The following is a 17,841-nucleotide window of genomic DNA, read 5'->3' on the forward strand; positions in this document are numbered from 1 at the left end:
CCTGAGTTATGGGACACATATTATCACAGCTCTTTCAATTTCTGATGAGTCCTTAAAAAGTTGCTAAAAATAATTAAAGTTTGGAAATTGTAGAATATTAGAGCCTAGACAGGATCATAAAGATTACCTTACCGTGGTTTTAAAACTTTTTCCTGGAAAGTCAGAAAGTTCTATAGGGGTAACTTCAGGACTGTCAAGAGAGAGGCAGCTCCAGGTTCAACTCTCTTGTTTTAACACTTACGAATCCACTCTTATGTACTTTGTAAGAAATTTTTTTTAAGCAAAGGGGACCATAATTTCCTGAGAGTTCATGGTATGATGAATTTACAGTTCAAATAACAAGGTCTGTAAGGCGGCCCTTATCAAATAAACAATACTTTCTATAGTCACCAAGTGATTTTAAACTCTATCCTTACATAACTTCACTGGTGAAATGGAATTACACAACACTTAGGAATATATATTTGATTATCTGGTTCTCCTGGGCACAAATTTTTCTTACGGTGTTACTATTTGAAAGTTGGTGTCTACATTTAAAAGTTATACAAGTTCCTTCTCTTGCTGTATTCTCCCCAGAAAAACCCAAAATAAATATATTTTTTAAAGATTTTATTTATTTATTTCACAGAGAGAGAGAGAAAGAAAGAGAGATAGAGAGAGCACAAGCAGGGGGAGCAGCAAGAAGAGGGAGCAAGGAGCCCAACTCAGGGCTCAATTCCAGGACCTTGGGATCATGACCTGAGCCAAAAGCAGATGCTTAACTAACTGAGCCATCCAGGCACCTCCCAAAATAAATATTCTAATAACAGAACTTGGAAAGGGTACATTTTAAAATACTACATGACACTATTCAGATTTCTAAATATTGATGCTCCTTGATTCATAAATGACCCACACCTATAAATAACTTTTTCTTAAACAACAGTTAAGGAACCATGAGAGTTATTAATATATGAAACTAATTCATTTTACAACAAATATTTACTGAATGCCAACTATGTGCCAGTACGGTTCTGAATTAAAATGAGTGTAAGGTAGGGGCGCCTGGGTGGCACAGTGGTTAAGCGTCTGCCTTCGGCTCAGGGCGTGATCCCGGCATTGTGGGATCGAGCCCCAACGTCAGGCTCCTCCGCTATGAGCCTGCTTCTTCCTCTCCCACTCCCCCTTTGTGTTCCCTCTCTCGCTGGCTGTCTCTATCTCTGTCTAATAAATAAATAAAAAATCTTAAAAAAAAAAAAATTAAAATGAGTGTAAGGTAGAACAATGTCTTTGTTCTCATGGATGTTACAGTGTGATAGATGAACTAGATCATAAACAATTAGGAAACAAGTAATGGGAGAAAATAAACCAATGTAAGTAAAGGAGGCAGGTGAGCAGAGATGAGTATAGAGTAATCATTTATAGAAATGCAGAAATGACAGATCATGAGTTCTTAAGACTGAGAGCTGCCTAAAAATTTTCCTCTTCACATGAATTTTAGCACTTTGTTTTCATAAGATTCTCCTACATTTTTCTAGTGAGAGAACTAATTCACAAACCATAAAATTCACTCCTTTAAAGTGCACAATTCAGTGGTTTTTTAGTGTACTCACAGAGTTGTACTATCTAATTACAGAACATTTTCATCATCCCCAAGAGGAATCCCACATCCATTAGCAGACACTTCCCTTTTACCCCTCTATCTAGCCCCTGGCAACCACTAATGTGCTTTTTGTCTCTATAAATTCCACTATTCTGGATATTTCATATAAATGGAACATGTGACCTTTTGTAACTAGCTTCTTTCACTACGCATAGGAAATTTTCAAGGTTCATCCATGTTATAGTACATGAGTACTTCATTTAATGGTCAAACAACATTCCATTATATAAATATGACACACTGTTTAATCAATGCATCAGCTAATGGACATTTGGATGTTTCTACCTTTTGCCTATTTAGGAATAATGCTAAGTTTCTGTGTGAACATATGTTTTCAGTTCTCTTGGGTGTATAACTAGCAGTGAACTCCTGGGTTATATAGTAACTATATTACTCTATGTTCTATGAGAAACTGTTAAACTACTTTCTAAAGTGTTTGTATCATTTATAATCCCACCATCAATGATGAAGGTTCCAGTATCTCCACATCCTTGGGATTCTCCTATAATCTTTAACTAAACTCCTCTTCTTAATATGTTAATTTGAATGATCTTTGCAGCCAACCAAAAAAAGCCCTGACTGTTATAGGTTCAAAGAGAAGACTTGTATTTTAGCAGGTTGAAAGTCAATTTTTTACCAAAGGATGTAGAAGCTAACACATAATGTAACAGAGCTGCAGAGTTTCTATACTTTTTGATAAATTACTAATGCAAAAATGAAGCCTTAATTCTTTTGTATGTTTATCTTTTAGAGTTGTATATATCTTAGAAATTTACACTCACCAAAGCAAATTCATCTACATGAATCCTGGTTTTTTCTATTTCTCCACCTATACATTTAGGAAGAATTGATGATTCAGCTCCTTTAGCAAATAAAAGCTTCTCACCTAAAAAGAAAAATCAGTTATCAAACTCTTAATATTAGATAAATAAAAATTCATAAAAGTTTAGATACGTTACCTGAAGGTGACTGAACAATTACACTCATTCTCCTACGATCTGAATCAAATTCGAGAATATGAAGCAGTTTGTACCTAAAGAAGAAAAAAAAGAAAGACCAAAAGTTTACTTTTTTTGGAATAATATTAAGTGAATATTTGAAAAGAATCCCTATAAAAGATAAGATTTAGAACAAGAAATTAATCTCAACTACATTTTCAAGATGATGCATTATGAATCATTAATAACAACATAAGATAGAAATAGAAAAAACTGACATTTATTGAGTACTTACCAAATGCCATGTATTTTACATACCTTATGTCATTTAATACCCATGAGAACCAAAGAAGGTAGGTCTTATCTCACTTTACAGATGAGGACTATTAAACTCAGAAAGATTAAGTAATTTTCCTAAAGTCAAATAAGCTTGTGAGTGGCACAGCAAGGATTGGAATCCAGATCTGCCCAGCTTCACGTTTTTCTCACTAAAAAAGGTAATTGATTCTCAACCCTCTTTTCTGCCCAAACATACCTGAGAAATACAACACACTCACATTAGTAACAGAGGATCATTAAAGCAGTGATTCTGAACCTGACAGTGGACGTATGTACAAGTGGGGGAACAAATGCCTTTATAAGCAGTAGTAAAAGAATTTGTGTGGTTAGGTCAGGTGTGGCTTGACGTTTTCTGGATGGATTTGCATAGTGATATACATATGGAATGATGTGTACATCTCAAAAAAAAACAAAACAAAACCAGAGTGGGATGATGGTTCATAAGTTGATGAAATGAGCTAGACAGGCTTGTACATGAAAAGAGACAAAGAATGGGCTCTATTTTAGTTTGGAAAAGGACAGCTGGAGTTGAGATATGACTGGAATTGGTATGACTATGAAAGGTATGAATAGAACAGGAATGGACTAATTTAACAAGCAGTGTAAATATTGGAAATAGGCAGTTGTTCCTTAATGTTTGAAAAATAAAATCATAGGAAATATAAAGAAGTTTTTCTTTATTTAGTGAGAATTCATGAAACTCATTACCCCAGGAGCGTAAAAGAATAAACATATGAGTAAATTCAAGAAACATTAAGCTAAAACACAAATGAAAGATTCGGAGTAGGATACTGTTACCACCGTGATGAAGTACGACATAGTATTACATCATTCTAGAGCAGGGGTCAGTAAACTTTTTCTATAAAGGTCCAGATAGTAAATATTTTAGGCTCTGCAGGCCATATAGAGTCTCTGTTGCATTAAAAAAACAAAAAAAAACCCCAAAACCCCACAAACCCTTAAACAATGTAATGAGGTTTGCAGGCTGTATAAGCCAGCTGTAGGCCAGATAGGATCTACGGGCCATAATTTACAGATCCCTGTTCTATATTAAATACAAAGAATACTAGAGTATAAAAAAAATTACCGTTCCAGTTTTCCAAGTGTTTTAATTTCCATAGTTTCTTCAGAATTGCCAATAAATACAATGCCAATTCTAGGGATTAAAAGATAAAGAAATATAAAATTTAAGGATGATATTTCATGTTTTATTTCATTATAACTTAGAAAGAATAAAAACATTTAAAGTATACATTTAAGATGTATTTAAAAATATTTCTTTGAATATGGCATTGTTTCTAACAACGTGAACAATCACAGTAGGTCCAAAACAACACATACGCAAGTATTTCTCACAAATTATAGTATTCATATGTCATAGTAACCAGATTTTTAAAGATCTCTTCAAAATATGATTCAATGCAAGCTTGACAACAAAATTAATGACACATATAATATTCTCATTTACAATTTAAAGTGCACTTCTACTTTTATGTGTTTATGAATTTTGTCGAACAATTTAATTTTCTAGTATTTACACATTCGTATTTAAAAGGTGTTTTTCTGAAGATTTGGAAATTAGATCAAACTACCTTGCAGCAGCTTCCACTAGAGCCTTTTCATCTGGTGAAGATGCATAGTATTCCAACTGGGAGGGTGCAAAGTTGGATTGCCAGGGACCATCACCAATGCCATCGGTCTGAACATTGCTAATCTGTACAGTGTGACAGAGACTAACTGCTTTAAAGAAGAGATCGTGTTCTTTAATCTGTAGAAAGATAATATTCTCAATAAAAATACCATTCCCAAGTAACATTTAGAAACTGTAAGCAGGATTCAAAAAAACATGTCAATAAATACAGTTAATAATTTGGCTCCCTTAGATCTACAAGAGAAATGTTACAATCCTGAACTCCCTGAATGCTAGCTGGTTGCTTCTGACTCCAAAGAGTAAAATGTCACATTTGCTCATGACCCTTCAACACAAAAGTGTCTTTTTAGGAAACACAGCCAAACTGTAAGTAAAGATGAAAACTCTTTTGTGGAAAAAGTGAGATCTCAAAAAGTATTAAATACATTTAAGCTCTATTTCTGAGCAAAGTCTTCTTTTCTTCTTCACTTCAAGGCAGTAAGCGTTCTTCACTTAGTCTCATTTAAATACTCAGAGAAGTAAGGAAGACACATATTAATTTGCAAGTTAAACTGGATTGTGACTCAAATTCTCAGTGCTGAATCAAAGGATATACATTTCAAATATATATTGCTTGCCCCACTAAACTTTTCTCCCACAATCCAGCAACTACCAAAGAGAATTATTGCAAATGAAATTTCAATTTATTAATTTAAAAGTTGCTTACTAGTTCAGTTTCATTTTCAGGACTGGTTCTGAAAGAACTGGTTGTAAGATGGGATAAGTTGTTAAGATGGGATAAACTATTAAGATAAGATAAGCTTCCTTCTGGAGAGTCTGGTGTTGGTCCTTCAGATACAAGTCTACCATTGATTTCTTGGTATTTTATGCCATTAATTGAACATTCCCGAAACTGCATCTCATTTTCTGTCAGTGTACCAGTTTTATCTGTAAACACATACTCCACCTAGGGATGGAAGATAAAAGAAAACAAACTTTTGTGTTTATTGTCCTATGTTAAACAAAAAAACCTTGTCCTCCTCTGTCTCCTGAAGTCAAACTTACCTATTAACATTAGTATACTGATGCTGAGATTTTTTTATAATCTAAGCACAAATAAAGATGCACAGAAACAAAACAGGGTAACATAAAATATTTCAAATCTATATAAACTTTGAAGTTTGTGGCATTTTTAAGTGCATGTTCATCTGCAGAGTTGACTGATAACGTGGGATTAATACTTTTTTCCATCTCCTGAGTAAGGTGTTTTGAAGTAGTAGGACGAAGAATGATCTTTGAGCAAGGGTGGAAAGGATGCTTACTAACCTAGAGTGTGAAAGGATATGTGGTCCAGAAGAAATGGTACAGAACTGGGAACAGGAACACAAAGTCATAGCAACACAAGAAGTCAAAGATGGAAAGTTGTCTAAAATATAAGATAGATGGAGGAAACTGAAACCAAGGGTAGGAAACAAACTCAGTGAAAAGGAAAGTGTTTAAATGAAAAAAATACATATTTATATATATATACTGTATTATATATATTATTATATATAATTATAAAATATTATATATTTCATATATATTTTCTTTATTTGAGACAGAGAGAGCGAGCAAGCGCACAAGTGAGGAGGAGGGACAGAGAGATAGGGAGAAGCAGACTCCCCACTGAGCAGGGAGCCTGAGGAGGGGCTCCATCTTGGGACCCTGCGATCATGACCTGAGTGGAAGGCAGACGCTTAACCGACTGAGCCACTTAGGTGCCCCCAAATGAAAATATTTTTAAAAGTAGATAAGACAATTTTATTACTCTTTTGAGACTAATTGTGGAAAATAAACCCTATGAGAAGGAAGGTCCAAAAAGAGAAAGATGAAATAGTCAAGTCTTGCTACAACCAGGATTATGGTGAGGATGTGATGAATGCAATAGAGATCCGAGAAAGTTGTTATTTAAAAAGGGAGGTACACGTCACAAGGAAAAACAACAACTATAGATCAATATCCCGTATGAAAATAAACACAAACCAAATCTAGAAACATATAAAAAAAGATATACACCAGGAATATGCGGGGTTTATCCCTGGAATGCAGGATTGGTTCAACATAAATCAGTCAAAGAAACCCACCACAATAATGAATTGGGACTTATTCTTCATTCTATTATTAAAACGATCATCCTGACAGATGCAAGATAAGTATTTAAGAAAATCAAATACTCTTTCATGATAAAAATATTCAACAAATTAGGGATAGAAAGCTATTTTTTCAACCTGATAAAATGTATCTACAAAACCCCATAATTAGCATCCTATTTAATAAAGAAAGACTGAATGCTTTCCCCTAAACTAAGTTCAGGAATAAAGGAAAGATGTTTGTTCTTGCCACTTTTATTCAGCATTGTACTGAAGGTTCTAGACTGGGTAATCAGGGAAGAAAAAAGAACTAAAGGTATTCAGACTGGAAAAGAGGTAAAGCCATTTGTAGATGACATGATCTTGTATATAGAAAACCCTAAGGAATCCACTAAAAAACTACTAGAACTAATAAACAAGTTCAGCAAGATTGCAGAATAAAAATACCAACATTCAAAAAGGGAGGCAGAGTTAAAGCTGGAAAAAATTGTTTGGGCCAAGAAATAAAGTAAGAAAATATAGTTTAAAGTTCATTTTCTTGCAAATAGTAAAGATAACTGCAACATCTGAGATGTAGGAATTCTGCTATGTAAAGTAATAACAATAAAAGCCAATAATTGTACAGCAATCACTATACTGCCAGCACTAGGTGTTCCAACTCATTTAATCCTCTCAACAATTCCATGAGGTAGGTGCTATTATTATGTATATTTTACAGAAAAAGAAACAAAGGAAGAGTTAGGTTAAATAACTTACCTAGTCATAGAGCTAGCAGATGGTGAAATCAGAAATAAAGGATGAAATATTTTATCTTTGCTATGTGATATTGAAGACTGCCCACTACTTACAGCAAATGTTGAATTATAAAGATGGATACAGAGAGATGTCACTTACCTATACAAGTTAATAAAAAACTTTTAGATCAGGAAGAATAATAAGGTATAAAAAATTACGATATAAAATATGTCAGCAAACAGAAATAATATTACAAAGATGATTAGAACAGACAGACCTATCAGTCATGGAGGAGTCTTCAGAATTTAGATGACAGAGATAAATAAAGGAAATTAACATTGCTTTTTAAAGATATATTGGGGTGCCTGGGTGGCTCAGTGGGTTAAGCATCTGCCTTCGGCTCAGGTCATGAACCCAGGGTCCTGGGATTGAGCACCACATCATCCTCCCTGCTAAACAGGGAACCTGCTTCTCCCTCTCCCTCTGCCTGCCGCTCTGCCTTCTTGTGCTCTCTGTCAAATAAATAAAATCTTAAAAAATAAATAAAAATAAAAACATATAAAATCAAGAAGTTTTAACTTTAGTTATAGAGAGGGCACTGACACCATCATAAGAGCAGTTTCTTCGATAGTATAGAAATGAAAGGACACAGAATATGACAAAGTAGATTTCATCGGCATAAAAACAGATAAAAGAATAGAGGAGATAAACATATTATGAAATCTTGCAGGCTTAAAAGTAAAAAGAAAGACTTAGAATTAGAAATTTAAAAAAGTTATCACAGTTTCTTAAAGAGAAAGCAAGTAGGGGCATGCGTAAACAGTGTGAGGTTCTAGAAAAACAGTATTCTTTTTTTTTTTTTTTAAAGATTTTATTTATTTATTCGACAGAGATAGAGACAGCTAGCGAGAGACGGAACACAAGCAGGGGGAAGTGGGAGAGGAAGAGGCAGGCTCATAGCGGAGGAGCCTGATGTGGGGCTCGATCCCATAATGCCGGGATCACGCCCTGAGCCGAAGGCAGACGCTTAACCGCTGTGCCACCCAGGCGCCCCGAAAAACAGTATTCTATCAAGCAGAAGAGGAAGAGCGGAAAATTGGGATAGAAAAGGTCAAAGGAAAGAAAAAAATGGGAAAAAAACATGTTCAAAGAAGCAGTAAAAACAGCCTATGCTTTTAGGTCTTGAATATGTGATACCTAATTAAAGACATGTGACCATGAATTAATATTTAGCATAAATTACTAAAATCTCTTAAATGCTAAAAATAAATGGATCAACTTCTGGTTTAAAATAGTAGGCTGAGCAAATACAATTATCTCTGTTCCTACTGAGACTCAACTAAAATAAGAGTAAAGGAAAAAAAAAAACCAAAAATAAATGGCAGATGAGACAACATGAAAAGGGAGATATGACAACTTTGGAAGATGGAAAGGAGATGAATGAGTGGTAAGTGACTTAACAAAGAATATGAAACCTAAGCAATGGGGGAAACCCTTTCCCAAAAACTCGCAGGAAGTAGATGTACCAGCTACTACTGAATGTGAAATTATAGGATGAGGCTGAAAATGGAGGTACCAGGAACAGTCTGAAACCTGAAATCCCCTCATAACTTGCAAACCTGAGACTGCCCTTCTTCTATCTGAGTCATAGTTGGAAGGTTTATTCTCTAAGAAGGGGACTGAACCAGAGAGAATCTGACCCCATGGAAAGCTGAAAACATAAGTGTGACAGTATGCTAAAAACAGGGAGACTTCTACTGGATGGCTCTAACAATCACAAGCAGCAGAAATACTAACTGTAGTAATTCTCTTTGGGGAAACTGAGGAAAGACCAGTACTGACAATAGGGAATATGCCAAAAAACAGCAGGACGGCTAGGCTTTTCTAGGGAAAACTTTTTTTTTTTTTTTAAAGATTTTATTTATTTATTCGACAGAGATAGAGACAGCCAGAGAAAGAGGGAACACAAGTAGGGGGAGTGGGAGAGGAAGAAGCAGGCTCATAGCGGAGGAGCCTGATGTGGGGCTCGATCCCATAATGCCGGGATCACGCCCTGAGCCGAAGGCAGACGCTCAACCGCTGTGCCACCCAGGCGCCCCTCTAGGGAAAACTTTCAAGCTTGTAAGAAAACCAAAGATTAGCATTCAAGGATCACTCCTTAAAAGAAAGGTAGAGTCTAAAACAAATTACAGTCAGTTCTGCTATAATACTGTCTTATAGATGAATCTATACCAATGTAACTGATATATAAGGGAACTTGAGCATAATGCGGACTTTGCACTTGGTTATGCACAATTTCCTCTGTGAGAAACACCAGCAAATTGCACAAGGAACAGATGAAATGTACACATCTCAAACAGCTATCGGCCTCCTCAGGTCACCGTAGGTGTTATGAGCCACACCCATCTACTTCTATTTTCAGATAACCTTCCTTTCAATACTTCACAATGACACACAGGTTGCAACACTTCTCTGGATGGTCACTTCCACAATTAACCTTCTGGTCTTTTTCAAGACAAAATGCCACATATATTATAGTACTTACGTATTTTTTTTTAAGATTTATTTATTTATTTGAGAGAGAGTGAGCACGCACGGGGCGGGGGGAAGCATGTGAATGGGGAGTGTGCGGCAGAGAGGGAGGGAAATAGAGAATCCTCAAGCAGACTTGCCACCAGCATGGAGCCCCAAGTGGGGCCTGATCCCAGGGCCCGGAGATCATGACCTGAGCAGAAATCAAGAGTCAGACACCCAACCAACCAAGCCACCCAGGTACCCCAGTGTTTATGTATTTAACAATTTATTTTAAATGTGTTATTAACAATATTTTTGTTGCACTCCTAATCTCATTAGCCCTGTGGTTTTTTCTGAGTAATTTTACATAGCACAGTAATTTTTAGGAATACTTTGCCACATTGTAGCAGAATTGACTGTATTGAAAAAGGAACCAGGAGCGAACAGAAAATGCAGGGAACGTAAGACTTTAACCATCATGAGAGACAGTGGACTCTGGGAAACAAACTGAGGGCTTCAGAGGGGAGGGGGGTGGGGGATTGGGATAGGCCGGTGACGGGTATTAAGGAGGGCACATATTGCATGGTGCACTGGGTGTTATATGCAAGTAATGTCATGGAACATTGCATCAAGAACTGGGGATGTACTGTATGGTGACTAATATAACAAAATAAATATTATTATAAATAAATAAATAAATAAATAACCATCATTAATATCCTCAGAGAGCTAAAAGAATAGATCATTTTCAAGAAAAGGAATAAGATGCAATTAAAAGAAGACTATTCAGATATACCAAAATATTATAAATTAAAAATATTGTAACAGAAAAAGAGACCAAAAGATAAAGTTGACGAATTCTCCCAGCATTATAAAAACAAACAAGTAAATGAAAATTGAAAGTCAAAGAAAGACTTAGAGAATCAAGATAAATGGTCTGAGATATCCAAATGCTAAATTTAAAAAAAGACATGTTATCAAAGAAATAATGTAAGAAAAATTCCTAGAATTGAAGTACATCTGTTTCTAGACTGAGAGGGCTCACAGAGTTCATTGTCTAAAGAAAGGAAAAAAAAAAAAACCTCACACCGAGGTACATCATCATGAGATTTCAGAATTATCACATAAAGAGAAGATCTTAAACACTTCCAGAGATAAAATAACAGATCACACATAAAGAACTGGGAATCAGAATGGCACTGGATTTCTCAACAGCAACATTGGAAACTAGAAAAAAAATGGAGAAATGCTCTTAAAATTTGGAGGAAAACTAATTTCCAACCTGGGATGCATTACACAGCTAAATTATCAATTAAGTGCAAAAAAGGAATAAAGGAAAAAAAAGGGAATAAAGATATTTTCAGCCACGCAAAGCCTCAAAATATTTTCCTCTCATGTGTTCTTTTCCAGGAAGTTATTAGAAGATGTATTCCACCAAAATGAGAGAATAAGCCACAGGTGGGCCAACACAGGATCCAGGGGATCCAAAACAAGAGAAAGGCAAAGGAATTTCTAGGGTGATGATAAAGGGAAGTCCTTTGGTGACAAGTGAGAAGCATGCCCAGACATAAGTCCATACTGAAGAAGACAAAAGTCTCCAAAAAAGCTGCCACCAGAACAAGAAAGAGAAAGAGAGAAAAAGAAAGGAAATCCTAGATTACCTGATGTGTTTGAATATGTAGAGAGATGTTTCATATATTCATCAGAAACTTGTTTGTGGTATACAGAAATTAAGCAAATGAAAAAACAGAACAATTAATTCTAGGGAGAATAATATATAAAAAAGAAAATGTAATTATAGTATCACAGAACACACTTAACGAGAAATTAGTGAACAATGCTAAAAGAGTCAAAATAATGTCAATAAATAAATATTTATTAAATCCCTAATTGTGATATAAAAACATTAGGGGGCTATGAGGAGGCAATGTGGTATACATCTGGGTATGTACATATAAAACAGTACCATAAGATTATATCTTTAAATTCCATAATAAATGTCTAAAATTTAAAAATTAAGAAAGAATACTATACAGTGCTAACTGATGGAAGGAACAATTTCAGGTTTAAATGTGGGAAAGAAGAGTTAGGTGTGGAGGAAAGCAGAGCTATTTTTTGGTATAACCCTCATAACATTTTTCTTTATATATAATACTAGCCTTGGTACATGTACTGTTTCAAGAAAAATAACAAATTAGAAAAACACAATAAATGGATCTTTTTACCTGTCCAAGCTCTTCATTCAGATCAGAAGTATTGACTTGAGCTTTCTGATCTGATTCTTCATGATAGAGATCAAGATCCCAGCCAATAAAAAATGATCCAAGAAATTTCTGCATTTCTACTGTCACATATAATGAAATTGGAATGATGAAATTGTAGAGTACCAAAAAAGCAAGGAAGTCTGAAATGAATCTCAGAATCTAGGGAGAAAAATGATTGTTTGATAAGAGAAAAAGATGAGAATTTCCTTAGTAATACTGAAGAAAATTATCAGAAAGTTTCATATCTAAACAGACCATCAACTATATTCTGAAGCAGAAATGTCATGAACTGAAATTCACTTTTTGAATTGTTTCTTTAATACATTTCTTTTGGTTGTTTTATTGTTCATTAGAACTTTGAACAAAGTGAAAGAAGAAAAGGTTAAATTTGAACTACTTGTTACTTTCTAGAGGCTACCAAAAAGCCTGGTGTGACTGAAACAACCTTTAGCAAAATTGTAACTGTAATCCCTCGAATATACTTACATTCCACTTCCACCCTCCAAAATCACAGATAACTAAAAATTTACTTCAATTTAAAAAAACTATTTTAGAACTGCTAGGCCAGAACTACTGGAAATGAAAACACTTACAGATTATATAGTAATAGCTTATTTCAATAGCATAGCAGTATCACATTTTAACATGTATTCTGTGAAAGGTAAAAAACCTAATTATGAATGATATGGAAGATATGTTCTGTGATCTGCTTTATGCTTTCTTGAGATCCACATCTGTCTTCCAATATTTGTATTTTAATCCAATGTGAAATCTAGAGAATAATTATTTACCAAAATTGCAGGTAAAATTTTCTTGGTAGTCTATATTCATTCAGTTTCGAACTTTGTATGGCATATTTTGTGTTATTACTTCATACCATCAACAGACTGACAGTAAGACTCCTTGAATTATTCTGACAGAACTGAAAATCAACTTACTTTTTCATTCACTTATAACATACAGTAAATGGAATAAAAAACTGAATTTGTAGTATTGAAGGGGAATGCCATTACAGATGATTTAAATTTTTGTGATCTCTTGTAACTATTCAAGTCATGCCACAGGGAATACAATCGCTTATGCCCTAAAATGCAAAAAGCATACCAGTATAAACATGCTGGCCACTCTTCACTTACACTGTCTTTTTGTCACCCTTCAGTAGTAATGGTTTTAGGAGATCACAGTGGTCACTCCTATCAGAAGTCACTACCAAATCAGTAACTGTGCCAAAGAATAAAGTTTCCTTTACAGCAGAGTCAAGAATACCATAAAATACCTTACTACTATTTCTTTGATGTTCTGTTTTTTGGTTATACCAAGGTTCATCCCATTTTTCTTCAGCTTGCCATGTGTATTTCAAGATAGTACTGATGATGGCTTCAGAAATAAGGATTATTAGATAAATTATCAAAAATGTATTCATTGACCTGCAATGAGAAAAAAAAGAATACAAAACATGTCAATTATGTGTTACTATATTCATCTGCCTGGAAATTTTATACTGGTATTAAAAAAGATATAAAAATATATAAGATATCATGGTAGCTATTTGAAGGGAACAGTCTTTGTATTTTAAGAAATGACCATTCAATAGAATCTATTTACCAGTGATAAAATAACCAATAGATAAGATTATAAGCCTATTTAAATTAGTTTTACTCTTCAAAATGCTTACAGTAAATGACAGCTTTGGCCAGTTATTCTCACCATAAGTAACTATTCTACAATTTTTTACACTTTCAGGATCTAATTTTAAGTGTAAATATAACTAACATTTGTGTAGCATTAAGATTTTACAAAACTTTGTTACATCCAGTAACTTGTTTAATCTTTGTAAAACCTCTGAGGAGATCACATCCTTTTTAATGATGAAGATCAAAGCCCAAAAATCATTCTATAAATTTACCCAAATCACACAAGTCAGGATTAACTTTGGAATCCCTGTTCTTTTCACCAGGTGAGCCTGGTATTATAATATTTCACTAGGCAAGCTTAACATTACATCTCTGATCTTTCATCAGCATTTTGTAATTTTCAGATAGTGTATACATTTTGTTAGATATACAACTAGGTGTTTCCTTTTTTGAGAATGACTGCAAATGTTATTGCTTTTAAACTCAGTGTCTGTCCTTGGTGTTTTTTTTCATTTTTTTCTTTAAGATTTATTTATTTATTTTAGAGAGAGAGCAAGCACGAGCAGCAGGAGGGGCAAAGGGAGAGAATACTCAAGCAGACTCCCTGCTGAGCACAGAGCCTGACGTGGGGCTTAATCCCAGAACCCCAAGATCATGAACTGAGCTGAAATCAAGAGTCAGGTGTTTACAGACTGAGCCACCCGACACCTCTGGTGTTTCTTTTCTAATATAAGTATTTAGTTCTGTGATAGTTAATCTTATGTGTCAAGTTGACTGGGCTAAGCAATGTCCAAAGAGCTGGTAAAATATTATTTTTGGGTGTGTCTGTGAGGGTGTTTCTGAAACAGATTAGTATTTGATTCAACACACTTAGTAGAGAGATATGCCCTCACCACTGAGGACCCAAATGAAATAAAAAAGGCAAAGGACAATTTTTTTCTCTTTTCTTGAGCTAGGACATCAGAGCTCCAGGTTTTTTATCAGTGGCCAGCTCCCTGGTTCTCAGGCCTTTGGATGCTGACTGCATTACACCACCAGCTTTCCTGGTTCTCCAGCTTGCAGACGGCAGACTGTGGAACTTCATGGCCTCTACAGCCACGTGAGCCAATTCCTATAATAAATCTCCTCTTTTATAAACCCATATATATCTTACTGGTTCTGTTTCTCTGGAAAACCCTAACTAATACAAGTGCTATAAATTTCCTTGTGGGCATTGCTTTAACTTCATCCTATAAAATATGATACTGTATTTTCATTAACTTCTGGATATTTTAAAAAATGTTGAGATTTCCTTTGACCCTTGATTATTCAGAATTAAGAGTTCCAGCGGCTCCATGTCCTTGCCAATACTTGGAACTTTTAGGCTTTTTAATTTTTGCCATTCCACTAAGTATAGATTGGTATGTATCTCTTTGTACTTTTAATTTGTCTGTCTCTCATGACTAATGATGTACACTTTTTCTATGTTTATTTGCCATTTGTCTATTTTCTTTGTGAAAATTTCTCTGCTCCAGTCTTATATCCATTTTTTTCATTGTACTGTTTTTCTTTTTATTATAGACATATTATAGACACCTGAGCTCATTATACATTCTGGATACAAGTTCTTTGTCAGATATATGTTTTATGAATACAGTCTCTCAGTTTGTGGCTTCCTTGTTCATTTCCTTAATTGTGCAGTGTGAGAAGTTTTTAATTTTGAGGAAGTCCAGTTAACCAATTTTTTCTATTGTGGTTATTGGTTTTCTGTCCTAAGAACTATTAACCAGGTTGTGAAGATATCTTCCTAAGTTTTCTTCTAAAAGTTTTATAGTTTTAGCCTTTACATTTAAGTATATGACCTATCTTCAAAAACCTTTTAGTGTATGATATGAGGTAGGAATTGAGGTTTATAATTTGTTTCCCATATGGATATCCAATTGTTGATGCATTATTTATTGAAAAGGCTATCATTTTCTTCATTGAATTTACTTAAAGCTTTGGCTGAAAATCAACTCACCATACATAATGGATCTATTTCTCAACTCTCTATTTTATTCCACTGAAAAAATGTTTCAGTGTAGCTTTATATTACTGTAGCTTTATATTAAGTCTTAAAGTCAGATAATATAAATTCTCCCACTCTCTTAAGAGACTGTTTTCTTTATTCATTCTACATGTGCTTTTGGCTACTGCCATTTCCATATGCATTTTATTTATTTAAATACTTTATTTATTTATTTTAGAAGGAGGGAGAGAGACAGCACAAGTGGGAGGGGCAGAGGCAGAGAGCACACTCTGTGCCAACCACAGAGCCTGAGGCAGGACTTGATCCCACCATCTTGAGACCATGACCCAAGCCAAAATCAAGAGTCAGAAGTCTAACTGACTGAGCCGCCCAGGCATCCCCAACATGCATTTTGAAATCATTTTGTCCATTACTACAAAAAAGCTTGCTGGGATTTTAATTAGTATTGAAAGACTCTACACACACACATCAACTGACAGCTTAACAGTACTGAGCCTGCCAATCTATTAATGTGATTTCTCCATTAAATAAACATCTCTCACCATGTTTTGTAGTTTTGACCTTGCTAAAACTCACTTATTAATCCTAATGGTTTGGTTGTTGAATGTGTACAACTGTCTGTGAAAATCATGTGTCCTCCCGTAAGAACAATTTTATGCGTTTATTTCTTCGTCTTGTGGCATTGAAAAAGGCTTCTAGGGGGCGCCTGTGTGGTGCAGTCATTAGCGTCTGCCTTAGGCTCAGGGGCTCAGGGCGTGATCCCAGCATTCTGGGATCGAGCCCCACATCAGGCTCCTCTGCTAGGAGCCTGCTTCTTCCTCTCCCACTCCCCCTGCTTGTATTCCCTCTCTCGCTGGCTGTCTAATAAATGAATACAATCTTTAAAAAAAAAAAAAGAAGAAAAAAGAAAAAGGCTTCTAGGATAATGTTTAAAAGAAGTGGTGAAAATGCATGCCTATTCTGGATACGAATCCTTACAAAATATGTGCTTTGTAAATAGTTTTCCTAATGTGTGGCTTCTCTTTTCATTTTTTTTTTTAACAGTGTCTTTTGGAAATGTAGAAGTTTTATTATTATTATTTGTAACAGTAACATATAGTGTTATATTAGCTTCAGGTATGCTGAAGTTTTAATTCTGATAAAGTTTATCAATTTTTTGTTTTGTTTTTGATTCCTTTTTTGTATGTTTCCTATCTAAAAAAATCTTTCCTTAACCCAAGGTCACTAATATTTTCTCCCACGTTTTATAGATTAAGTTCTTATGTTTAGGTCTTACATTTTGAGTTAGTTTTTTGTTTGTTTTTTAAGATTTATTTATCTTAAATAAATAAGAGAACGAGCAGTGGGGAGAGGGAGAGAGTCTCAAGCGGGCTCCACACTCAGCATGAGGGGCTTGATCTCATGACTCTTGAGATCATGACCCTAGCCGAAACCAAGAGCTGAACACTTAACTGACTGAGCCACCCAGGCGCCACTGAGTAAGTTTTTGTATATGGTGGGAGGTAAGGGCTAAAGTTTGGTTTCTGGCATATGGACATCCAATTGTTCCAGCACTGCGTGTTAAAAAGACTATCCTTTGGTGTGGACCTATTTTTTTTTTAATAATAAATTAAATCTCTTTGATAGATAATAGGGCTATCCAGACTTTCTGTTTCATCCTGTGTCAACTGTTGTAAGTTATATTTTCAAAGAATTCATCCATTTCATCTAAGTTGAAAAATGAAGTTACATAAAGTTGTTCATAATATTTATCTTTGGATAAAGTGACCACAGTAGATAGGATCTGTACTGATACCCTCTCTTTCATCCCTGATGTTAGTAATTTTGTAGTTTTCTCTCCTACCGCTTCTTTTTCCCCTTAATCCCTCAATCTAGGTAGAGATTTATCAATTTTGTTAATATTTCCAAAGAACTAAGTTTTGGCTTTGTTAATTTTGTCTAGTATTTGTTTTCTATTCTTTTAGTTTCAGCTCACATCTTTAATATTGTTCTCTCTCTTCTCTGA

General features: G+C 34.8%; 1 protein-coding gene across 1 annotated transcript in view; it reads right to left on the reverse strand.

Moving 5' to 3' along the window:
* The window catches only part of ATP11B (ATPase phospholipid transporting 11B (putative)), a 114,270-nt gene that overhangs the window by 51,365 nt on the left and 45,064 nt on the right, over nt 1-17,841 (reverse strand). Inside the window, exons 11-17 of the mRNA XM_034672400.1 lie at nt 13,471-13,621; nt 12,156-12,353; nt 5,277-5,516; nt 4,512-4,687; nt 4,007-4,075; nt 2,602-2,675; nt 2,425-2,528 (exon numbers count right to left, since the gene is read on the reverse strand). Coding sequence (XP_034528291.1) covers nt 2,425-2,528; nt 2,602-2,675; nt 4,007-4,075; nt 4,512-4,687; nt 5,277-5,516; nt 12,156-12,353; nt 13,471-13,621 — 1,012 coding nt within the window. The remainder of the gene's footprint in view (nt 1-2,424; nt 2,529-2,601; nt 2,676-4,006; nt 4,076-4,511; nt 4,688-5,276; nt 5,517-12,155; nt 12,354-13,470; nt 13,622-17,841) is intronic.

This window comes from Ailuropoda melanoleuca, chromosome 1 (genome assembly GCF_002007445.2).
Source record: "Ailuropoda melanoleuca isolate Jingjing chromosome 1, ASM200744v2, whole genome shotgun sequence".
In the NCBI taxonomy this organism is placed as follows: Eukaryota; Metazoa; Chordata; class Mammalia; order Carnivora; family Ursidae; genus Ailuropoda; species Ailuropoda melanoleuca.